Raw genomic sequence first — 25,524 nt, forward strand, 5'->3', positions numbered from 1 at the left:
GGTGGGATCTTGCCGGACCGGGGCACGAACCCGTGTCCCCTGCATCGGCAGGCGGACTTTCAACCACTGCGCCACCAGGGAAGCCCCAGAGGCATATCTGAAGAAAGATAGCTGTGAATTTTCCAGACCTGTTGAAAGTACAAATCCACGATTGAAGAAACAAAGAATTTCAAAGCAACGTGGGAGGGGAAAAAAAAAAAAAAAAGAAAGAAAGAAAGAATGCAAGAAAAAAGGAAAGCAAGAAGCAAGCAAGCAAGATTAAAAAAAAAAAAAAAAAAAATCCTACCTAGATTCCCAGTGAAATTGCAGAACCCTGGAAAATGGAGAGATCAGAGACTGGAGAAGTAAGCAGGGGGCAGGTGAATACAAAGTTAATGGTATTAGACTTACTGATTTTACTTACATAGTCCTTATTACTTGCCAAGCCCCTTACATTAAGTGATTTACTTTTCACAGCAATTGTATAAGGTGGGCACTATTATTACCTCTATTTTATAGATGAGGAAGTTGAGACAAGTGAATTTAGCTACCTGCCCAAGGTGACACAGCTTATCAATGGTAGAGGTAGGATTTTGAACAAGGTAGTTCTGGATCGTTTGTGCCCTTAGCTACCACACATATTTGTGTCCCTAAAGGGCAACGGGAAGCCGTGAAAAGGTTTTAACCAAGGGAGTGACACCACATTTGCGTTCCAAAAATAAATCATCCTGGCACCACTGTGGATAATGGATTAAATGGAGCTAAGGGTGGAAACAGGAGGCTGTTGGAATAATGTATCAAAAAATAAGGAGAGCCTGGATGAATGAGGGAGATGGCAGACAAAAGAAAGTAGATTTGCGGGCTCTTCCGGAGTCGAGTCCACTTGGCTTGACTTGGTTTTGGATAGGATTAAGGGGATGAAGGAGGGTGAGGATGGCACCCATGTTTCTGACTTGGGCAATTCGTCGGACAATGAAAGTCATTCACTGAGGAGACTTCGGAGAGGTCTGATTTTGGACACAGTGAATTTGTGGTGCAGAAACTCGGCCAGGACGAAGAGCAGAGCCCAACACTGAGGTCCTCCTGGCAGGGCGCGCGCGCGCCGGCGGGCGGGAGCTCGGCGGGGCACCGCGAGCCTCCGAAAGCCGCGAGCGCAGGCGCAGTGTGGCGGCGGGCGCCCCCTGGCGGGCGGCGGCGCGCAAGGACCGCCCCCAGCCGGGCCCCGCCACCGCCCGCCTCGGCACAACATGGCGATGCACAACAAGGCGGCGCCGCCGCAGATCCCGGACACCCGGCGGGAGCTGGCGGAGCTCGTGAAGCGGAAGCAGGAGCTGGCGGTGAGGGCTGGCACAGGGGGCGCCCGGGTTGGGGCCCCGTGCCTGCCTCCGCCTCCAGGACCCGGCCCCGCCGCGCCGCTCGTTACTCCGCTGGCGCAGCGCGGCGGCTGGGAGTCCGGCGGCCTGAGGACGGCTGCGCATTGCGCGGCCCGCCGGCGCCTCGGCCTCCCGGCCGTGCGCATCCGGAGTAGGGAGCCGGGGCCGGGGGCGGGGCGCGGAGCCGGGGAGGGGGAGGGGGACTAGGCAGGTGGGGGCGTGGAGGAAGGATGGCGTCAGGGGTTGGGGGCTTCCGTGCGGGAGCCCTGGAGAGGAGAGTGTCCATGAGCTCTGCGGGGTGGGCGAGGGCGGGCGGGTCCACGATCTTTGAGGGATGGGGACCGGGCTTGTCGGCAGGCTGTAGGAGATTGGTTCGGGCTTGCCAGTGAGCTTTGGGGGGTGGGGTAGGAAACAGGTGTGGGAGGGGGACCCACACATCCAGGCAGGCCTTTGGAAGATGGAGGGGCGCATGTCCTTTTGGGGACTAGGAGTAGATTAGTTGGATGCGGTTTTTGATGGGCAGGGTTGTGATGTATTTGGGAACATCTTAGAAGGTGACAGGCGAGGGGAAGCGGACTCAGTCTAGGGAATTAGGAATTGTGACACGCACCCGGGACCCCTTGCACCCTGGTGGCTAAGCCCTCCCTCCCCTTGCGTTTTGGCTTGGGCATCGGGAGGCCCATCTCACCTGAAGCTGCCCTTCCAGGTTTCCATAGCAACCGCAGCCCAGTGCAGGCGGCGTTTCGGAGCCTGCAGGGAGGGGAGCGAGTTGGCTCTGGAAGGCTGATCACCCTTCCCTCTCCCGGTAGCAGTATCTTTTATGCGTGGGAGTAGAGACTGCTCATGTTCTTCCTCCGCCCAGGTTCTTGACAGCTGGGTTTCCACGAAGCCCCTGAGTACGTGCAAACTTTGGCATGGGTGTACATTTTAATGGGCACAGGCTCTTTCTATTCCATTTTATTCTTAAAGGGATCCAACAAGATGGGTCTAGACTGTCTTAGTCTGAAACTGCCTGCCCCTGCGCATGTCATCCTTCTTTCCGCAAGGCTGACTCTGTATAGTTGAACTTGAGTTTATAAGTCTGATATCAAGATTTCAGTTTGGTTAGGCTTAATGCTTGCATGTAGAAGGCATTAACCACTTCCTTGTTTTTCATCTCTCAGGAAACACTGGCAAACTTGGAGAGACAGATCTATGCTTTTGAAGGAAGCTACCTGGAAGACACTCAGATGTATGGCAACATTATTCGTGGCTGGGATCGGTATCTGACCAACCAAAAGTGAGTGTCAGAAGCCTGTAGTGTTTGTGTTGTGCCCTAGTAATATTTGTGTTTAGGGCTATGTATGTCGTTGGTAGTGACTTGGCAGGGAGACAGTAGTAAAGTGGGGTGGACAGAGGTCTGCACTTGAGCTTGAACTCTGGCTCAGCCACTGCCTCACTGAGTAACCCTGGACAAATCCTACATCTGTATAGTAGAGGAAGTCCGGCCGGTGGCACAGGGTTGTGTGAGGCTTAAATGAAATACAGCATATAATACCTTACACAACAGCACTGCTATCAGTGTTTTCTACATTTTAATCAGTCACGAGTCACACCCTCACAAGATTTGCCATACCTGTGTGCCAACTGTACCACGGTTTATTTAGTAATATTATTCTTGAAAACTTTCTAAATTTTTTGAAAATTTTCAAATCTAGAGAAAAATTGAAAGAATAGTTCGTGATCTCTTGATACCCTTCACTAGCATTCACCAGTTGTTAACTTGTTACCACATTTGCTTTCCTCTCTTTTTTCCCTATCTATAATATGTATTAATACACACACCTATATCTACACTTAAAAATTTTTTTTAATTTGAAATAATTATAGATACATAGGGAGTTGCAAAAACAGTACAGTTTTCCCCAATGGTTGGGTTTTATGTAACCATATAGTACAAAAACAAAACCAGGAAATTGACATTGGTATAATGTGTATATGTAGTTCTGTCATTTTTTCATGTGGGTAGATTCCTGTAACCACCACTGCAATCAAGATACATAACTTTTCCATCATCACAAAGATCTCCCTCATGCTACCCCTTTGTAGTTACATCTCCCCTTTCTCCCATATATATATGTATATATGTTTTTTGCTGAACCATTTAAAAGTTAAAAGCAGATATCATGACATTTGCCCCAAATTATGTCAGCAGGTACCTCCTAAGAATAAGAACATCTTTCTTATGTAACCAACAATTATCATGCCTGGAAAATGAGCACTACATTAATAGCATTATGTAATATACAGTCTTTATTCATATTTCCCTAAGTGTTCCTAAAATGCATTGCTACCTTGTTTTGAACCAGTGAGTGTTTGTGCATTGCATTTGGCTGTTGTGTCTCCTTAGTCTCTTAATTTAGGAGCTTCCCACCCTTTTTGGTGGTAAGGTTGTTTATGACATACATTGTCTTGTAGAGTGTCCCAATTCCAGGTTTTTCTTATAGTGACTTCATGAGAGATCCTTTAAATATTTTTGGCAAAAATGTTGCATTAGTGATTTGTGTACCTCTTGTTGTTTACCTGTGTTTTATCAGGAGGCACATAATGACAGATTACCCCATTATTGGTGAAGCTAAGTTTGATCATAGGATTTCACCATTGTAAAAGTTATTTTTTTCTCTTTGTAATTAACAAGTGATTTCAGAGGTTATACATTTTATTTATTTTTATTTTTTAAGATTTATTTATTATTTATTTATTTATTTTATTTATCTTTGGCTGTGTCGGGTCTTAGTTGTGGCACGCGGGATCTTTCATTGTGGTGCTCGGGCTCTTCGTTGCGGCGTGTGGGCTTCTCTCTAGTTGCAGCGCTCCGGCTTCTCTGTAGTTGTGGTGTGCAGGTTTTTCTCTTTCTAGTTGTGGTGCACGCAGGCTCCAGGGTGCATAAGGGCTCTCTAGTTGAGGTGTGCAAGCTCAGTAGTTTTAGCATGCAGGCTTAGTTGCCCCACGGCATGTGGGATCTTAGTTCCCTGACCAGGGATCGAGCCCACGTCCCCTGCGTTGTAAGGTGGATTCTTTACTACTGGACCACTAGGGAAGTCCCTGGAGGTTATACTTCTTAGGCAGTGTGATTATACTGCTCATCCCAATTTTTGTCACTGGTTTTAGTATCCATTGTTGATTATCTGAATTAGTTATTATAATGGAGGTTGCAAAATGATGATTCTAATTTTACTGTTCCTTTTACATTTATTACTGGTATTCTGAAAGAAGAGTCTTCCCTTTTTATCTTCTTTCCCTTTCATTCTCTCTTTCTCTCTCTTTAGAATCACTGTAGATGCATGGATTTAAAAAAAAAAAAACAGCGTATTGGGATCTAGTACTGTCACTTTGTAAAGGTTTATTTTATTTTTTAGTATAAATTAATTTACTGAAATCTATGCAAAGAAGTGCACAGATCGTAAGTGTTTAGCTCACTGACTTTTCACAATGCTGACACACCCATCATTATCCTTTTTGATGCTTAGTTTGTCCCAAACTTGGCCAGAGGGAGCCTCCTCAGGCTGATTCCTTTGTCCTTTTTTTAAAAAAAATTTTTTAGTAACTTTATTTATTTATTTTTGACTGTGTTGGGTTTTCGTTGCTGCACACGGGCTTTTCTCTAGTCGCTGCGAGCGGGGGCTACTCTTTGTTGTGGTGCGCGGGCTTCTCATTGCGGAGGCGTCTCTCCTTGCAGAGCACGGGCTCTAGGTGCTTGGGCTTCGGTAGTTGTGGTGTGTGGGCTCAGGAGTCGTGGCTCGCGGGCTCTAGAGAGCAGGCTTAGTAGTTGTGGCGCACGGGCTTAGTTGCCCCGTGGCATGTGGGATCTTCCCGGACCAGGGCTCGAACCCATGTCCCCTGCATTGGCAGGTGGATTCTTAACAACTATGCTGCCAAGGAGGTCCCATCCTTGTCATTTTCTTGTCTCAGACCTGGTATCAGTCATTTCACTAAGGAACTCTGGTTCTTTCTTTAAGTTATTTATTTATTTATTTCTTTTTGGCTGTGTTGGGTCTTCGTTGCTGCACGTGGGCTTTCTCTAGTTGCGGTGAGCGGGGACTACTCTTTGTTGCGGTGTGCGGGCCTCTCATTGCAGTGGCTTCTCTTCTTGCAGAGCATGGGCTCTAGGCACACAGCCTTCAGTAGTTGTGGCACGCGGGCTTCAGTAGTTGTGGCTCGCGGGCTCTAGAGCGCAGGCTCAGTAGTTGTGGCGCACGGGCTCAATTGCCGCGGCATGTGGGATCTTCCCGGACCAGGGATCGAACCCATGTCCCCTGCATTGGCAGGCAGATTCTTATCCACTGTGCCACCAGGGAAGCCCTTTAAGTTTTTGAAACTAAGATTATTTAACAGAGATACTTCATAGCACTAGTCTGTGCTAGATGTTTTTAATAATAGGCATTAAAATAAATACATATTAAATGAAAATGATTGTGAACCTAAAGCTAAAGTAATCTCATGTGTCACAGTGGACCACATACCATCCATTGGAAAACATTGCTGTATACATAGGCATTCAGCATGAAGGTCATTTTGGTCAATCCAAGTGGTGTGGAGGCATTTCTGTATGGAACTTGGTAATTTAAAAAACAAAGAGTTCCTTACATTTGTCCTGGTGCGTCCTCAGCTTGAGCCACAGACATAGCTTGGTGCTTATAATGAGTTTCTTGTGTGTGTTTTAGAAACTCCAATAGCAAAAACGATAGAAGGAACCGGAAGTTTAAGGAAGCAGAGCGGCTCTTCAGTAAATCCTCAGTTACTTCAGCAGCTGTAAGTGAGGCGGGGGGGATCCTTCTGTGGCCCATTGTTAAGGAAGACCTCCGTTAAGTTTCTGTGAGTTTTCTCTTTCCTGTCCATCTGTGAGTTGGTTGTCTCTTTCCTTTCTGTCTGTGAGTGCTCTCCTGAGATCTGTGATAATTTTTATAGTAACTGGTGGTTTTTTCTTTTAGGCAGTAAGTGCATTGGCAGGAGTTCAGGACCAGCTCATTGAAAAGAGTAAGTTTATCTTTTTACTTTTTCATCAGTTTATTTTTAAGCTACCATCGCCCCTATATTTAATTCCTATCCAACGGTGTATCTGAAGACTGCATCTCTTGTTCTTGCCTCTTCTTTCTAGAAGTTAGGAACCCTTTTGGGTATCCTTCATCATGTCTTTCCTTGGGGGAAGAAACTACCGTGTCCTTCCTGCCTTTTCAGTCACATGAAGGTTGACTTCACCTGTTCAAAGACACAGAGATATGTCTTCACTCCTGTTGAGTCTTAGGGAATTTTTTAAAGTTAAAAAAACCCTTTTATCATGGAAAATTTCAGACATATCTAATAAATCCCCATGTACCCAATTTAATAATTCTTAGGAAGTTCGGATCCTATGAACAGAATGTACCTGTGTGTTCTTAAATTTAAAATGGAGAGCAGGTAGTATTTACTTTGTAGAGAAATTGTATCATTCTCTGTATGTAAGCCATACAGTCTAACTCCTTTCTAATTTCTAGTGATGGGACTTAGAACTGCAGGTTTATCTTGCTGTATCAGACTCTATGTAGCTGTATTGGATGCTCTCCCTGTGGGTTGGGTCACTCTGGAACACACCCTGCTTTTTGTATTGTGGCTGGGTATTTTCACATGGCATATCTTGTCGTGGGATCAAGTTGTCTTGTTTGCATTACCAGGGCAGTGGTTTGAGGAGAAGGGATTTTGGTAGTATGGGAATTAGAACTACTCAGTGACTTCAGTTATTATCTCCATGTACAGATTTCTGAATCTTTAGCCCTATCCCTAACTCCTTTCCTGAGCTTTAGTCATGCATTTCTAGAACATTCTAGAAAATGTCTTCTAGACATTTCCACTCAGATGGTCAGACTCAAACATTTTGTCTAAAGCTGAGCTGTTCTCTTTCCTTCAAAATGTGTCTGCATAGTTGTTCTGTTTCAGAGTACTTCTGTTCTCCGTCCTTCAAAACTTTGTAGGCAGCTTTGACTCCTTTCTGCCAGCCTAATCAGTTGGACCAAGTCCTTTTGATTTTTTCTTTCATTATGACTGTCAGTTAAATCTTATTTCTTCTCCATTAATACCACTTCTAGAATGTAGAGCCATTTCATCTGCTTTGTGGAGTAACAAGACTGGTTAAGAACATTCTGGACCTTACTCCTGTGAGCTGTGATGGAATGATGTCTGACTCCTCAGTTTTCACAAGAGCCTATTATCCTGCCCCAGGCTTAGCAGATAGTTTAGTATATGGCTCTGTATCTAATTACCCACACAGAAGGGGTGCACCTAGATGCTGGTCAGGAAGACTCCTAAAGCCACTGCTCAGCAGCTTGACTTGAGACAAATACTGATGTATTGAAGATTTTCTGGAGCATGTGGAGGCCATCCATTCCCCTAAGATCTTCCCCCTGGATTGAGCCCCATTTCTGGAATATATCATATTGGTATTCCTTGGTCTTTCCTATAAAGTTGCACTTAGTAACATTTTGGTCCTGTAAAATGTGTCACTCTGTTAGGACATTGCAAACGTTTATTATCATTACTAATTATTATCTCCTTTAGGAATAGTTGTTTTCCCTGAACGACTAGTTGGTTTTTACTGAAGACCTGGTAATTGACTGTTTCCCTCTTTGTATGGGTGCTAAAATGCTTAAAGCCAAATTTGGGGTTCCTCTCTAGAAAGCAAATAGGAATTTATAGCATGTGTTTGGGGAATGAATCTTAGTACTACGTCCAGCTTACTTTCTTCTTCTGTTCCTCTTTGCTTTACTTATCTCATTTTAAATTTATTTTATTGGATTTCATTCTTTTAATTTATCTAGCTTGGGTTTCATTGGACTTCATGAAACTATGGTTTGGTATTTTTTATCAGTTCTGGAAAATTCCCAGCTGTTACCTCTTCAGATACTGTGTTTGCTCCATGCTCTCTCTCTTCTCCTGGTACTCTGGTTAAATGTAAGTTAAACCTTCTCTCTCATTTCATCCTTTATGTCTTTTATTATCTTTTCTATATCTTCTTTTTTGTCTCTGTGCTGCATTATGAGTAATTTTTTTTCTGACCTACCCATTCACTAATTCTCTTTTCAGTTGAGTCTGATTTACTGTTAAACCTTCCCTTGATTTTTAAATCTTTTATTATACTTAAAAAATTTTTTTTTGGCCATGCTGCGTGGCATGTGGGATCTTAGTTCCCCAACCGGGGATCAACCCACACCCGCTGCATTAGAAGTGTGGAGTCTTAACCACTGAACCAACAGAGAAGTCCTATTACTACATTTTTAATTTCCAGAAATTCTACTTAACTACTTAAAAAATCTGCTATGTGATTTATATATATATATATATTATATATTTTTTAATTAATTAATTTATTTTTGGCTGCGTTGGGTCCTCATTGCTGTGTGTGGGCTCTCTCCAGCTGTGGTGAGCGGGGGCCACTCTTCATTGCAGAGCATGGGCTCTAGGTGTGAGGGCCCCAGCAGTTGTGGCACGTGGGCTCAGTAGTTGTGGCTCGCGGGCTCCAGAGCACAGGCCCAGCAGCCGTGGCTCACGGGCCTAGCTGTTCCACGGCATGTGGAATCCTCCTGGACCAGGGCTCGAACCCATGTCCCCTGCATTGGCAGGTGGATTCCCAACCACTGCACCACCAGGGAAGCCCCTGCTATGTGGTTTTTTAGTATCTTTCTTTGCAGTTGTTTTCAAACTTGCCTTTTACTTTTTTAAAAAAATAAATTTATTTATTTATTTATTTTTGTCTGCATTGGGTCTTTGTTGTTGGGTCTTAGTTGCTGCGTGCGGGCTTTCTCTAGTTGCGGCGAGCGGGAGCTACTCTTCGTTGTGGTGCGCGGGCTTCTCATTGCAGTGGCTTCTCTTGTTGCACAGCTTGGGCTCTAGGTGCGTAGCTTCAGTATTTGGCACACGGGCTCAGTAGTTGTGGCTCTCGGGCTCTAGAGCACAGGCTCAGTAGTTATGGCGCATGGGCTTAGTTGCCCCACGGCATGTGGGATCTTCCCAGACCAGGGCTCAAACCCATGTCCCCAGCATTGGCAGGCAGATTCTCAACCACCGCGCCATCTGTGAAGTCCCTACTTCTTTAAGTATAGTAAGCATAGGTTTCCTGTAGTCTGTATCTAACTTCAGTTTCTGAAGTCTTTAAGAGCCTCTTTCTGTTGGTTGTTTCTGCTGTTGTATCACTCAAGAAATCTAATTTCCTTGTGTGCTTGTTGGTTATCTTTGACTGTGTACTTCTGTTTACTATAGTTAAAAGTATTTGTGGAATAATTTGACGGCTGGGATGAAGGTGCTGTCTTCCAGAGAAGACGTATGTTTGCTTCTGCTAGGACTGCTTGGACCAAGTTCAAGGCTTGAGGGTCCCCAAAAGATCCAAACTTTAATTCCAAGAGAGGAATGAGGAATGGTCTGCTTTGCCTTTCACTCTTTTTTCCTTTGTACAGAGTCTTTGCGTTGTCTCAGAATTTTTTGTATAACAGATCTTGTGGAATGACTCCTGTGTTTTTGATCTTTGGTGGCAAAGAAGAAAACAGTCCTTTCTCAGATTTTGTACTTGTATATTCTCAGATCTCAAGGATTTTGGAGTTTTGCACTTTTGGCATTTATTTTTGAACTGTTCTGAAATTTTCCTCAAAAAATGCACTACTTTTGCTTCCTTTGGCTTCTTATGTACCTACACTAGAATGAGAATGGATTGGCATGGTCCCAAAGGGGAATTTTATGCTAATTAGTGAGGCATTGTATATTTTTCTAAAAAGAATAAAGTGAAAGAAAAACAAAGCAGGCAGGTTTTCCCAGACCAGGGCTCAAACCCATGGCTCCTGTAAAGGATCAGCAGTCTCACCTGTTTGTTTTACTGGGCTTCTCTGAAGCTTTCATCAAAGCAAACCCCTCCAGCATCTACATCATTGCACAGGTAAGTGAACAGCTGCATGAGCATTGTTCTGGGTGTCTTCCTTTCTGCCTTTAAACGTTTCGTGCTAATCAGGAGTCACTGCTGTGGCACTATTCAGTAGCTCGTCCTTTAAGTAGAGCATCTCATTTGTAGATGTATTTAACTTAAAATTTGATGTTATTTGCTCTAAGAATGAGTTGCTCAGTTTTATGTCAGTGAGAGGCAAACTCGTGTGTCTTTTCATGGTGGCAGCAGCAATCGATTGACTGACTTGCTGCTGTACCTTGATATGTTGTAACCCAGTCCTCTTGCTATCACTTCTCTTCTGCTTCCGTGAGCCAAGGAAGGAAATGATTATTACTCTGTGCTCTCACTTTGTGAGAAACATTAACAGTGTTTAATCTAGTCTCCCAGCTCCAGTCCCTCTTATAAACCGCTTCTAGCCTAATCTTAAAGCACGTGTTTGCACAGAGAACTCAATACACGTTAGTTGTTTGGTGTTACTTCCCTGTTCCGAAATTCTGGATGCCTTCATCTTGTTATGTGCTGCTAACAGCTGTTTTACTGCAAGTAACCCTGACTGATTGCTTGGAATTTGACTTATATGTTTGTAGATCTCAGAGATGTTGAGATTTGAACACTTACTGTGTTCCGAACACTAAGCAAACACTTTACATTATCTCATTTAATCCCTAAAACTACTGCTTGAGGATAGGGAACATGGCTGTAGCCCCAAGCATCTAGCCCAGCATCTCGTCCATAAGAGATACTCAAGACGTGAAAGAAAGAATTCCTATTTTATAGATGGGGAAGCAGGCTCAGAAAGATTAAGCAACAAGTCAGTTTTCTTAACATCCCCTCGTATTGTCCCCTGTGTTAGATCCCCTAGTCTGACAGTTATGACTCCGCTCAACCTATCGTTCCATTTCACCTGTCATTTCTCAAGCTCTCTGTTTAAAAGGTGTTGTTTGATTTATTTGTCCCAAATACCTTGTGTTTTCTCACCTCTGCATTTTTTTGCATGTGCTATTTTTTGTACTTATTTTGGCTCTCATTTTTCAAGGTCCAGTTTAAATTCCACCCCCTCAGTGAAGCTTTTCCTGAATAATCCACTCTTTCTTCTCTGGCTCCCATAATACTTAGTATCCATATCAGCCCTTTGGGACATCGGTTACTGCCTGGACTCTATTCATAGGCCTTTGATTTGACTTCCGCTGCTTTGTTTGTGTTTGCATGTGTGCGTGTGTACACATGCACCCACTTTATAGAATATGACCAATTCATCCATCCATTTACTCAGAACTCCCATAGCAACTGGCCCCAAATGAGTAAATAGTTGGTTTTGCTCCTCAGTGTATTTGAGTAGAATTGCAACATAGAGAAAATTTGCCGTATCTAACTTGCCTTCCTTACTTGTTTCCCACCTTTTTAGTTAACCCTTCTCTCCCCTGTGCCCAGCCCCTCCTCAGTGAGTCCTGTGTCCCTTCTGCAATCCTGTCTGTGATGCAAAGCTTTTGTGACTACATGCCCTGTCAGCCTGCTCCTTCCCCAACCAGTGCCTCCACCATTTGCATTTTCAGAGATGACATTTTTTATCTGAATAAATAAGATTAAGTACGGCAGAGGAAGGCTGTCCTGACCATACTTCTGTATCTTAGACTCATCTTTTTATATTTCGTTAGATTTTTTTAACTTTTTAACCCTTGTGAGGGTTGTATGTATTAATATATTTGAAGTGTGTACAGCAGTGCCTGGCTTATGGTAAGGACTGTCTGTGTCCGCTGTTGTTAGCATCTTGCAGTCTTATTTATTTATTTTTTATAAATTTATTTTTATTTTTGGCTGCGTTGGGTCTTTGTTGCTGCGTGTGGGCTTTCTCTAGTTGCGGCGAGCGGGGGCTACTCTTCGTTGTGGTGCATGGGCTTCTCATTGCGGTGGCTTCTCTTGTTGCGGAGCATGGGCTCTAGGCACGCGGGCCTCAGTAGTTGTGGTGCACGGGCTCAGTAGCTGTGGCGCAAAGGTTTAGCTGTTCCATGGTATGTGGGATCTTCCCAGACCAGGGCTCCAACCCGTGTCCCCTGCATTGGTAGGCGGATTCTTAACCACTGCGCCACCAGGGAAACCCTATTTCTTTCTTTCTTTATTTGGCTGCGTCGGGTCTTAGTTGCCACACGTGAGATCTTTATTGCGGCATGCAGAATCTTTTTTGTTGTGGCGCGCAGACTCTTCATTGTGGCGCGCAGGCTTCCCTCTAGTTGCGGCGAGCGGGGGCTACTCTTCATCGCAGTGCGCAGGCTTCTCACTGCGGTGGCTTCTCTTGTTGCGCAGCACGGGCTCTAGGCATGCGGGCTCAGTAGTTGTGGCTTGCGGGCTCTAGGGCGCAGGCTCAGTAGTTGTGGCGCACGGGCTTAGTTGCTTTGCGGCATGTGGGGTCTTCCCGGACCAGGGCTCTAACCCGTGTCCCCTGCACTGGCAGGTGGATTCTTAACCACTGAGCCACATGGAGTCCCGCATTCTTTTTAAAAGCCAGAAAATACACCCTAGTCTGGTTGTTCCTCCTCTGTTGATGAATATTCCCATCATCTCCCTTTTCCCCCACTATGAACAGTGTCACAGTAAACATACTTGTACCCATATGCTTTTTTGCAGTGGAGTTTTAATTTCTGTATGACAGTATCCCAGAAGTGGCACTACTGTGTCAAAGAATGATTTTCATAAATACAGCCCAGTACTTGTATGAAGGGAAATGTATATTTGGTCTTTGTCGCCTTTCCTGGCACACAGCTCCTAAAACTCTTGGACTCTCCAGAATATTAAGAATGACTAGCATGGGACTTCCCTGCTGGCACAGTGGTTAAGAATCCGCCTGCCAATGCAGAGGACACGGGTTCGATCCCCAGTCCAGGAAGATCCCATATGCTGCAGAGCACCTAAGCCCGTGCGCCACAGCTACTGAGCCCGCGCTCTAGAGCCTGCGAGCCACAACTACTGAACCCATGTGCCACAACTACTGAAGCCCACTTGCCTAGAGCCTGTGCTCCGCAACAAGAGAAGCCACCGCAATGAGAAGCCCGCGCACCGCAATGAAGAGTAGACCCCACTCGCTGTAACTAGAGAAAGCCTGTGCACAGCAATGAAGGCCCAACGCAGCCAAAAATAAATACATACATACATAAATAAATTTACAAAAAAAAGAATGGCTAGCATGCAAAAGAGTAGTCTTTTGTATGCTAATGAGATGACTGGTGGCTGTGTTCACTGCCCCTCCCTCGCCCACAGATAGCATCAGATGGGGGCTGGTCACCCAAAAGACCAGTCCTTGACTAGAAGTTTGGAACTTTCAGCCTTAACCCTGAAACCTCCAGGGAGGGGAAGGGGGCTGGAGATTGAGCTCATCACCAGTGGCTGGTGACTTAATTACTCATGCCTGCATAATGAAACTTCCATAAAAACCCCTAAATGATGGAGTTTCTGTTGGTGAACATGGTGCAGTGCTGGGAAGTTTCCCAGCCCAGGGAAGGCAAGGAAGCTCCACGCTGCTCCCCATACCTTGCCCTGTGTGCCTCTTCCATTTGCCTGTTTCTGAGTTGTATCCTTTGTAATAAAGCATGTTCCTGATTCTAGCAAATTATTGACCCTGAGGAGGGGGTTGTGGTACCCCTGGTTTATGGCTGGTCTGTTGGATGTCTGGGAGGACCAGGACTGGTGACTGGTGTCTGAAGTAGGGGGCACTCTTGTGGGACTGAGCCCTTAAATTGTGGGTTCTTCCCTGACTCCAGTAGTTAGTGTCAGAATTAAATTTAAGTGTTGGTGTCTGGGGAATCAGGGAATTGGTTGTTGGTGTTGGAAAACACCCTGGACTTTCCAAAAAGAGTCTTGCCATTCCCATTCTTAAAAGCATACCTTGGGAGGGCCTGTTACAGATACACTGGGGTAAAATAAGGGGGAAAAAGATTACATTTAAACTCTTTCATTAGAGTGAATTTTTAATCTACGCAAATACAGACAAAACAATGAATCCCTGTGTACCCATCACACTGCCCCCAAACCATCACACTGTGGCCAGTCCTGTCCTATCCTCACCCTACCTGCCCTCACCTCCACCCCCTGTATTATGTTGAAAAATCTCAGAAATCTACCCCCGTTTCTTGTATACATATTCTAGTATGTTGGTTTTTTTTTTAAATTTTTTTAAAATTTATTTTTGGCTGCGATGGGTCTTTGTTGCTGTACGCAGGCTTTCTCTAGTCGCGGCGAGCAGGGGCTACTCTTTGTTGCGGTGCGCGGGCTTCTCTTGTTGCAGAGCACGGGCTCTAGGCGCGGGCCTCAGTAGTTGCAGCACACGGGCTCAGTAGTTGTGGCTCGCGGGCTCTAGTGCACAGACTCAGTAGTTGTGGCGTGTGGGCTCAGTTGCTCCGCAGCATGTGGGATCTTCCCGGACCAGGGATCGAACCCATGTCCCCTGTACTGGCAGGCGGATTCTCAACCACTGTGCCACCAGGGAAGTCCCTTTCAGTATGTATTGCCAAATGATAGTTTTTAAATTGTGACAAGAACACTAAACATAAGATCTACAGATTTTTTTTTTTTACTTTTTAATTTAATTTTGGCTGCATTGGGTCTTCGTTGCTGTGTTGCGTTCCTAGTTGCGGCGAGCGGGGGCTACTCTTCATTGTGGTGCGTGGGCTTCTTATTGCAGTGGCTTCTCTTGTTGCGGAACGTGGGCTCTAGGCACGCAGGCTTCAGTAGTTGCAGCGTGCGGGCTCAGTAGTTGTGGTTTGCAGGCTCTAGAGCGCAGGCTCAGTAGTTGTGGCACATGGGCTCTAGATTGCAGGCTTAGTAGCTGTGGCATGCGGGCTTAGTTGCTCCACGGCATGTGGGATCTTCCCAGATCAGGGCTCGAACCCGTGTCCCCTGCATTGGCAGGTGGATTCTTAACCACTGCACCACCAGGGGAGTGCAGACCTACAGATTTTTAAGTGCACAGTACAATGGTCTTAACTGTACAGAGTTGCACTGCAGATCTCTAGGACTTAATTGTCTTGCATGACTGAAACTTTATACTCATCAAACAGCAACTCCCCCCTCCCCCCTCCCCCCAGCCACTGGCAACCACCATTCTACTTTCTGCTTCTGTGAGTTTGACTGTTTTAGATACCTCATAGAAGTGGAATCATGCAGTATTTGTTTTTCTGTGACTGGCTTATTTCACTTAGCATAACGTCCTCCAGGTTCATCCATGTTGTGGCATATGACAGGATTTCCTTCTTTTTAAGGCTGAATAATATGTTCCATTGTTATGTATATACCACATTTTCTTTTTTTAAAATAAATTTATTTATTTTATTTTTGGCTGCGTTGGATCCTTGTTGCACATGGGCTTTCTTTTAGTTGCGGTGAACAGGGGCTACTCTTTGTTGTGGTGCGTTGGCTTCTCATTGCAGTGGCTTCTCTTGTTGCGAGCATGGGCTCTAGGCACATGGGCCTCAGTAGTTGTGGCACTCGGGGTCATTAGTTGTGGCTTGCAGGTTCTGCAGCTGTGGCACACGGGCTTAGTTGCTCCGTGGCATGTGGGATCTTCCCAGACCAGAGCTCGAACCCGTGTCCCCTGCATTGGTAGGCAGATTCTTAACCACTGCGCCATCAGGGAAGCCCTACCACAGTTTCTTTATCCGTTCATCTACTGACAGACATTTAAGTCGTTTCCACATTTGGGCTATTGAATAATGCTGCAATGAACATAGGAGTGCAGATATCTCTTCAAGATCCTGATTTCAGTTCCTTTGGGTAAATACCCATAAGTGGGGTTACTGGATCATATGGTAGTTATATAAATGATAGGCCCTTTACGCTGTGATCACACTTAAAAACTCCCAAACAGAGCATGTATTACTACTGCATTTCTTTTTAATGCTGAATAATACAGGCATACTTTGTTTTATTGCACTTTGCAGATACTGCATTTTTTACAAATTGAATGTGGCAACCCTGTGCTGTCAGATGATGGTTAGCATTTTTTAGCAATAATATATTTTTAAATTAAGGTATGTACATTTTTTTAGACATAATGCTGTTGCACACTTAATAGACTCAGTATAGTGTAAACATAACTTTTATATGCACTGGGAAACCAAAAAATTTGTGTAACTCACATTATTTTGATACTCGCTCTATTGTGGTGGTCTAGAACCAAATCCACAATGTCTCCGAGCTGTGCCTATATTCCATTGCATGGATATACCACATTTTATTTATGCATTCATCAGTTGATGGACATTTTGCTGCTGTGAATAATACTTCCGTGAACATTTATGACCAGTTTTGTGTGAACATGTTATCATTTCTCTTTGGATATATACTCAGGAGTGGAATTGCTGGTGATTTGTTAACTCAATGTTTAATCTTTTGAGGAACTGCCAAACTGTCTTCCAAGTTGGCTGTACAATTTATATTCCCATCAGCAGTGTTTGAAGGTTCTAGTTTCTCCACATCTTCACCAACACTTGTTACTGTTTGTCTTTCCATTATAGTTACCCTAGTGGGTAGGCAGTGCTATCTCATTATAGTTTTGATTTGCATTTCCCTAATGGCTAATGATGTGCATCTTTCCCTGTGCTTATTGGCCATTTGTGTATCTTCTTTTGAGAAATGTCTATTCAACTCCATTGCTGATGTTTTCAATTTTTTTTTGTCTTTTTATTATTGAGTTCTAAGAGTTCTTTATGTATTCTGGATACAAGTCTTTATCAGATATATGATGTACAAATATTTTCTTCCATTCTGTGGGTTGTGATTTTTTTTTCTAGTTAGCATTGGTTTATAACATATAAGTTTGATATGTACAACATTATACTTTGACTTCTGTATATACTACAGTGTTCTCACCACCAAAAGTTTAGTTTCCATCTGTCACCATATAGCTGACTCCCTTTGCTCATTTTGCCCTCACCTCACCCCTGTGGGTTGTTTTACTTTTTGGGTGATATTTGCAGTTCAAGAGTTTTACATACATGATATAGTTCACTTTACATATTTTTTCTTTTGTCATGCTTGCTTTTGTGGTCTTATCTGAGAAACCATTGCCTAATCCAATAGTTTCTAAGAGTTTTATAGCTCCTACATTTAGGTCTCTGATCCATTTTGAGTTAATTTTTGTATATGGTATGAGATAGGGTTCCAATTTCATTCTTTTGCATGTGGATATCCAGTTATCTTAGCACCATTTGTCCAAAGATGATTTTTTTTTCATTGAATTGTCTTGTCATTCTTGTTGAAACTCAATTGACCATAAATGTAAGGATTTATATCTGGACTCTGAATTCTGTTCCCTTGACCTGTATGTCTATTCTTATGCTCGTACCATGCAGTCTTGGTTACTCTAGCTTTGTGTAGTAAGTTTGGAAGTTCTTGTGCTAATTTTTATATGAAATCAGTTTTCCTGAACCTCAGGACAGGGTTGGTCAGTATACTTTTTCTAGCTTCCTAGTTTTAGAGCTCCTTCTTCTGTTGTTTTCACAAAGTGTTCAAAAATAGGGTTTCATGATTGCTGAGATCCGCTTCTGTTTCTCTCTTCTGCTTTTTTTGGGATTGCCTCTTTCTTTTAGCTCTCATATCCATGTGCTACTCAATTTGAAATCTCTTCCCAGTAGTTTGTAATACAAAGACGTAAAAAGAAGAAAGGTGGTCCCTGGTTCTGCTGTCCACATAACCCCTTTTGACAATTTTTAGAAACAGGTAATGTGTGCACGTATTTAGGATTCTTCAACAGTTCAGTAAAGTGAAAGTCTTTTCCTCCCCCATCCTTTTGTATTAAGAGTTTCAAGAAATTCCTTTCAGGAAGAAAAAGTATACGTTTTACCAAAATACCTGTAATTTTTCTTAAAAACGTATTTAGGCAAATTGTTCTTGAACTTGTTTATTTAATATATCTGAGGGATGTTTTAAAATTGGGAATATGTACAAACAGTAAACGCTGGAGAGGGTGTGGAGAAAAGGGAACCCTCTTGCATCGTTGGTGGGAATGCAAACTGATACAGCCACCGTGGAGAACAGTATGGAGGTTCCTTAAAAAACTACAAATAGAATTACCAGATTTCTAGAATTCTAGAATTACCAGAATTACCAGATGGCCCAGCGATCCCACTACTGGGCATATACCCTGAGAAAACCATAATTCAAAAAGAGTCATGTACCACAGTGTTCATTGCAGCTCTGTTTACAATAGCCTGGAGTTGGAAGCAACCTAAGTGTCTATCGACAGATGAATGGATAAAGAAGATGTGGCACATACACATATGTACAATGGAATATTACTCAGCCATAAAGAGAAACGAAACTAAGTTATCTGTAGTGAGGTGGATGGACCTAGAGTCCGTCATACAGAGTGAAGTGACTCAGAAAGAGAAAAACAAATACCGTATGCTAACACATATATATGGAATCTAAAAAAAAGAAAAATCGTTCTGAAGAACCTAGGGGCAGGACAGGATTAAAGACGCAGACGTAGAGAATGGACTTGAGGACACGGGGAGGGGGAAGGGTGAGCTGGGCCGAAGTGAGAGAGTGGCATGGACATACATACACTACCAAACGTAAAATAGACGGCTGGTGGGAAGCAGCCGCACAGCACAGGGAGATCAGCTCGGTGCTCTGTGACCATCTAGAGGGGTGGGGTAGGGAGGGTGGGAGGGAGACGCAAGAGGGAGGAGATATGGGGATATACGTATATGTGTAGCTGATTCACTTTGTTATACAGCAGAAACTAACGCACCATTGTAAAGCAATTATACTCCAATAAAGGTGTTAAAAATAAATAAACTTGGGAATATCTGTTAGCTGAAGGGTATTATTACCACTTTAAAGGTAATGTTCTTAAGGCTTCTCAGAGTAACTTAGGTAATGGGGCTCTTCTCCTCCTGGGCCCTTTTTCTTGATGGAAAGTCAGGATTCCCATGTGGTCTGGGGAGGGAACCAGGGCCAGCTGTAGGATGTTTTCCCCAGGTCATCTCTCACCTCCCGAAGACCTATGTAATGTTTTTGATAATGCTTCTTGTGTAATTATTAATCCCATATTAATAATGGGAACAAGCATATTCTTGTTTAAATAACCTTTATATAGCGAGGTTATCTTGGCTGTATGGTCCAATCTCCCAGCTGTCTTTAGGTCTGTTGCCTCTGGTTACATTGTTTCAGATTACAGGTTTCTCAGGAACTCTGGTAACTTTGTATGTATCTTCCTGTCCCTTAGACCATAGGGTCCTTGAGGGTAGGAAACAAGTCTTTTTCTATGTGTCAGTGCTCAGGAATTCTTTCCTGACTGATGGACAAAGTGCCTGAGGAGTACTGATGATGCTTTGGGGGGCTTGTGTTCATTCCCTCCAGGGGAGCCAGGAAGTGGGACGGAAAGTGACACTTCTCCAGACTTCCACAATCAGGAGAACGAGCCCAGCCAGGAGGACCCTGAGGATCTGGATGGATCTGTGCAGGGAGTGAAACCTCAGAAGGCTGCTTCCTCTGCTTCCTCAGGGAGTCATCACAGCAGCCATAAAAAACGAAAGAATAAAAACCGGCACAGGTCAGTGGTAGGGACCACCTTTCCCCACCCCCTATGCCCCCACCCTATCCCCACCCACTTAGAGCTCTTCCGTGACCATTGCTGTGAAGGGACTTTAATAGAATAAACATTCTTCAGGATTGGTGTGGTCTTTCTGTTGCTGATGGGAAGAAATTCATTTGGTCCAAGTGAAACAGGCTCATTTTTCTCTAAGGGAGGAATTAGTGGGCATTAGAGTAACTGTGAAGGAAGACATCCTTCTCAGTGTTGCTAGTGTAGGAGAATTTGGTTCCATAAAACTTTTGTTTAATACAGTGAATTTGAAATCCTTTCAGAAGAGAAAAAGGGAAATAGAAATGGAATCTGTGTACTAGTGTTTGGAAAATGCCACTAGCGTGTGTTGGGAAGCTGAAAAGTGGGATATAAGTCTTCTGCTCCTAACCTTGATCGCTGCCTGTTCTTATTCCCTGGAGGATGGACAGAACTGATCTGATAGTGCCTTTATGCTTTTTATTTTTTATTTTTATTTTTATATTTTTATTTTTCGGTACGCGGGCCTCTCACTGCTGCGGCCTCTCCCGCTGCGGAGCACAGGCTCCGGACGTGCAGGCTCAGCGGCCATGGCTCATGGGCCCAGCCGCTCCGCGGCATGTGGGATCTTCCCGGACCGGGGCACGAACCCGTGTCCCCTGCATAGGCAGGCGGACTCCCAACCACTGCGCCACCAGGGAAGCCCCTTTATGCTTTTTAAATACAAGTTTTTTGATTGCTTATGATTTCTCTGTTTTTATTTATCTTTGTAAAATGCTGATTTCAGTATCAGAGGAACAATATAAGGGCTATAAGATATGAGAGCACCTTCCTAGATAATGTTTGTTCACTGTGTTTTTTTTGTAGTGCCTAATGAGATAGGAATCACATCAGTGGACAGAGAGGTCAGGTGCCACCCAGAGAGGGTTTTAGCATTCACTCTCCTTGGGGTTTATATGATGATGCCGGGGCCTGTTAGCTCAGATAATTGGAAATTCTACAGCTCAACTCAGAGAGGGTAATGCAGTAGTTTCTAGAGGAAGGGATGGCCTCAAACCTTCTTCTGGGAGGTTTGAAAACCAGATATCCACCAGGTTGGCTTTTGTCCTGCTCCTCTTAGGAGCCTGCATGCTGAGGAGATGAAAGGGGGCGTGCAAGGAATGGGTGGGCTTCCCTGTGCCAGTCAGTTTGCTTCTGGGCTGGGTTGTCCCACAGAACATTCCCTCAGGCACCCAGGATATTACAGTTGTCACCTTTGCCAGATGTGGCATACAGGGATAATACAGAATTAACTCTAACGGGTTTAAGCCTCCTTGGCATCAACTGATTCTTTAATTCTTCTAAGAGTTTTTCTTGTCAATGCTGGTGATGGTTTTTAGACCCAGAAATAGTATATCCTCCAGATAGTGGCTAAGGACTGCAGGCTAACATTTTTCTGCAAACCAGAAATCACCACGCCAATCTCATACGTGCAGTAAGAGAGAGCAAAAATTGCATCTCTCTCTCTCTTTTCTTTTTTTTTTTCTGGTAAGGCTACAGCTTATTTAATCGCTGTGACAGGACTGACGCTAGTTTATCATAAACAGCAGAGATCCATACTCTTAAAAATATTTTTTTAAATTGTCCAGATAAAAAGGTCATGCTCTGTGTTGCTTTCATTAAGTTTACACCAGTGTCATTTTAAATGGGATAATTATTTTCCTATTTCAGAGTAGAGGAGGGGTAAATTCCTTGAAAGTTTCTGGGACACTTTCTCCATTCCTGGTACACTAGACTCTATTGATAGCTATTGTTTATTTCAGGTAATACCTTATTTTCCTTAATGATACGATCAGCTGATAAAAGGGAATTAGACCTTTACTTAACTTTCTTCTTGCAGATTGCTGGTAGATTTCCATAGTAACAGCATTTCCTACCCTTTCCTCTCCCGGCCCTAGGAGCTAACTCCTTCCAGAAAAATACTAGGATTTAAAAAGATATTTGATGTTAGTTATTGCCTTCACAATGGGGCTTTCTGTTTGGAAAGCAGGATCCTTTTGTGTTCCCCAGGTTCAGTATCCTGCTGGGTTTCTCCGTTGGCCTTAGGGACTCACCTGCCCTGAGGGAGGATAGTGGAGCTGATTTGCCTTCTTTCTGGAGAAAATAGGTTTATTAGCACACCTTCTCAGATTCCTGCCATCTCTAGTCAGGAATTGTGTCTGGCCCAAACCCCTCGCCCCTGACTAATGTCTTAGTGGGTCTGACTGATTGGGGGATGGGGGCGGGGGAGCACTTTGTCTACACATGTTTGTAACTTTGCTCCCAGTACAGTGTCGTTTCTCCTTCAATGTACCACACCCCATATTGTCAGATAAAAGTCAACAGTAAATTATTTCAACAAAAGTCTGAATACCCACCATGGTGTAAGACACTGTTTAGTGATGAGTAAAGCAAAGTGGAAATAAATAAGTACCCTAGCAAAAAGGGAAGAACTTTGAATTTGTCCTCTTTAGGAATATAAAAATCTATCAGATAATTTTTAGCATTCATAAATGATCACAAGATTCTAAAGTCTTATCTTTTACGTGATATCTGAACGATAAGTCCCAGTGTCTTTAAAGAAAAAAGTTGAAATCGGTATAACCTTATAGCTGCTCGTACAGGGTTTTGCTACTGTACCAAGCTCTAGAATTCTAGGTAGTTTGTGACGTTTTCATGAGGTAGGTACAGTCTACTTCTTTAATTTCTGAACAAAGTTAAGTTAGGCTGAAAGTTAAATTCCTGACAGTTCCTGGTTTGTACACTTGCTGTATACTTTTCCCAAATGTCCTAAGTGAAACTGTTGCATAAAGGTTATTGAAGTTAAGCTTTCTTCCAGCTTCACTCTTGCAAACATTGGCTAGGAGGAAACACAGCCGTTTTACATATTGTTTTACCTCCTGTCTACCATCTGAAAGGCTCTGGAGCCAGCTAAGGAGCTGGTGTCGTGCCCCTGGTTAACATTTGCTTTGGAGGTCTGCCCAGCCCATGGTCTGTTAGCAGTGATGGCCCGAAACGGCCTTCTCCTCTAGACTGCTCTCGCGTCTGGACCCTTACGGCTTGGGTGCTTGTGGATGTCAACTTCCCTTTGTTTCAATAGGTGCACTGCAGACTTCGGCGGCGTTCCACAGTTGTAGCCCTGACATAAACCGTTAACTGCCCTCACCAGTTCAGGGGCAGAGTCATATGGCTGTGTGGTTTTTGGAATCAGACTCTGATTCAACCCCTGGCTTGTAGCATGAATGCAGAGAAAAGGAGTACCATGTTTGGACATGCTTAAATATAAAACCCGAGTTAGAAATTGCAAAATGTTTTTTATTTTCAAAACTCTATGATATTTTTATCTTTCATTTTAGTGAAAGTGTATTATGCTGAGCTGTTGGTACGGTCTTCAAAGCACTTTTCATTATGTGACTAAACCCTTTGTTCTCTATTTCTTCTAAATGCCCTGTTTATTTTTCATTATAATTAAATATTTTAAAAGTTCTAACTCTGAATCTGGCAGTTAATAGAAGGCCTGCAGGTGTCTAGTTTTCTAATGAAATAACTTTTCTTTTTATAGTCTGTTCTTCTGATATGAAATCCATTGAGGGAAGGGAATCGCCCAACCACAGAATCTTTGGTGCTTTGATGTTTGAAACTTTGTGGCTTAAGATTCTTAAAAGTGATTTTGTTTCTACAAATCTTGCTAGGGTGGCTAATCAACTAATTTATTCAATTAGGATATTAATTTCTATTGCTTTCTTCCTTTCAAATGCTGCCCCTCAGCCCGTCTGGCATGTTTGATTATGACTTTGAGTAAGTTTGATTTGAATTAGTATTTGTGCTGTGTTGTTTAGTGTGTAGAGACAAATATGCCTTTTTGAGACCTTTCTAACCCATAGTTTATCTGTTTAATTGTAGGTATGTATATTAGGTTAGGCTGGGAAGTTTTTTTTAAAAACAGAAAAACGTGATGGAGGTAACATTTTATTTAATAACTTAAGCAAAATTCAGTAAACTTCACTTTTATGCATTTTAATTTCTTTAAAAATAGATAACCTTTACTTTGATTAATATTTAAATTGATATCCTGGCTTTGCTTCATAAGGAGATTGATAGTTTAAGATCTTGATGTTTTGCTCTGGAAAGATTTAAAAACTGAAATTTGTTGAATTTCTTTTGTGTTTCATGTCCAGGAATACAAACTCCTAGTCTCTTCCCTGTTCTTAATCACTCAGTGTCTCAGTGATTATCAGCAACATAGTTGCAGAGCTAACACATTAACGTAGAGCATGCCCTCTTAACCCAAGCTCTTTAACGTGTAATTTTGGAATAATTTTTTAAAATTGTACGACTTTTTTATAACTGCTATAGTGTATTTCTTTTTGAGTCATCTAAGTTTACCTTGTGGCAAGAGTATCTGCTCATGTTTTTAATAAATACCTGCTTAATGATATCTGGGTAAACAACTAAATATGACATAGTCTAATGAAGAATGTGGATTTTACTTAACCAAATAGCCTTTGTTATAGCTTGTGCCCTATGCAGTAGCTGATTCTTGGACCCGTTTTCTGTAAATTAAAATGCAAATATCTTTTATCTTTCCTATCACAGGATTGATCTGAAGTTAAACAAAAAACCACGAGCTGTAAGTATCAGCCAGACCATTTCAGAGAGGCTGGTGATTTTTGTAGACGGTTAGAAAAACGTATTTGTCTTCAGAGCTTGAGTGTTCCTAATCTGGGGTCACAGTTCTTGTTTTAAAGTCTGGGGTATCCATCTGGATGCACTTTGACTTTTAGGTTTGTGTACTTTCTTTATATTTTGGAGAGAGAAAGGCTCACACATTTTTTCCTGAAGAAAAATTCCCTTTGATTAAATAATGAACTGTTAATACTACCCCTCCTCACCACCCCCATGCCTCTAACTGGTGAGTTCTCAGGTCTAATAAGGCAGAATTGATGTTTCTGTCCCTTTGTGGACTCAGAAGACAAGCCATTTTCGATGTGAAATATTGTCTGTCATATTTGAAATAGAATCTTTGGCTACAGAGCAATAGCCTAGCAGGGTTGTTGGTGAGAATTTATCAATGTTCTGCTGAGAATAAGTTGGGACTTTTGTTTTTCTCTCTTCAGGATTATTAGAAGACTCATTAGTGCAGAAGCGTCCAGGCTATAGAGCCCTGCTTCCCTCCTCCGACCTCACAAAGATAAACACCCCTCACCTGGCTGCGTGGCCATCCATCTCTGCTTTCCCAGACCTGGTGCCTGTGACTCTGAGTAGTTTGTTCTGAAATGTGGTGACAAACAAGTCATTTCTGTAAGACCATATTGGAGCATTTATTTTGTGTCATTTTCAGTAACAATTGCAGGACGACCCAAGACATTGTTTTAATCCCAGCAAGTTGCTAACTGTGCATTTCTCCCTTCTTGGAACCAGTGTCTCCCCCGTCAAACTGGCTGGCACCAGCTTCATCTGTGATGCGCATCGAGAAATGTCCTCTAGGTTTGTTTTATGCTGAACAGTAGAGCAGTCACATTTCAGAGGGAGGCTGTAAATATCTGGCGTTTTCTTATTTTGTTTGTGTTTTATCATTTTTCTATGATTGTTTTTACCATCTCATTTTCTTTTGGGACTTTTTGTAATGCCATTGTACAGCTCATACCTTCCTGCTG

At 43.1% G+C, this 25,524-nt stretch overlaps 1 protein-coding gene across 3 annotated transcripts; it reads left to right on the plus strand.

The window, feature by feature from the left end:
• The first annotated feature begins 1,226 nt into the window (after positions 1–1,226).
• On the plus strand, positions 1,227–25,371 carry MEAF6 (MYST/Esa1 associated factor 6). Of its 3 annotated transcripts, XM_007453805.1 has the most exons (8): positions 1,227–1,316; positions 2,516–2,631; positions 6,056–6,143; positions 6,323–6,368; positions 19,648–19,840; positions 23,636–23,665; positions 23,771–23,828; positions 24,464–24,498. In XM_007453805.1, the coding sequence occupies exons 1-7, from the start codon at positions 1,227–1,229 to the stop codon at positions 23,781–23,783; spliced, it is 576 nt and encodes a 191-aa protein (XP_007453867.1). In that variant the 3' UTR covers positions 23,784–23,828; positions 24,464–24,498. The 3 variants fall into 3 exon arrangements, with proteins under 3 accessions (XP_007453867.1, XP_007453866.1, XP_007453868.1); XM_007453804.1 differs by lacking the exons at positions 23,636–23,665; positions 23,771–23,828 and adding an exon at positions 24,985–25,371 and having other exon boundaries at positions 24,464–24,497; XM_007453806.1 differs by lacking the exons at positions 23,636–23,665; positions 23,771–23,828; positions 24,464–24,498 and adding an exon at positions 25,289–25,330 and having other exon boundaries at positions 19,648–19,844.
• Positions 25,372–25,524: the final 153 nt, after the last annotated feature.

This window comes from Lipotes vexillifer, unplaced genomic scaffold (assembly GCF_000442215.2).
Source record: "Lipotes vexillifer unplaced genomic scaffold, Lipotes_vexillifer_v1.1 scaffold213, whole genome shotgun sequence".
NCBI classification, from domain to species: Eukaryota; Metazoa; Chordata; class Mammalia; order Artiodactyla; family Lipotidae; genus Lipotes; species Lipotes vexillifer.

Bases quoted from the DNA above. Each gene is read 5' to 3' on its own strand.
- MEAF6 (XM_007453806.1), top strand. From the start codon at position 1,227: ATGGCGATGCACAACAAGGCGGCGCCGCCGCAGATCCCGGACACCCGG. The intron at 6,144-6,322 runs GTAAGTGAGGCG...TTTTTCTTTTAG, and splicing joins CCTCAGTTACTTCAGCAGCT to GCAGTAAGTGCATTGGCAGG. The intron at 19,845-25,288 runs GTGGTAGGGACC...TCTTGGAACCAG, and splicing joins ATAAAAACCGGCACAGGTCA to TGTCTCCCCCGTCAAACTGG.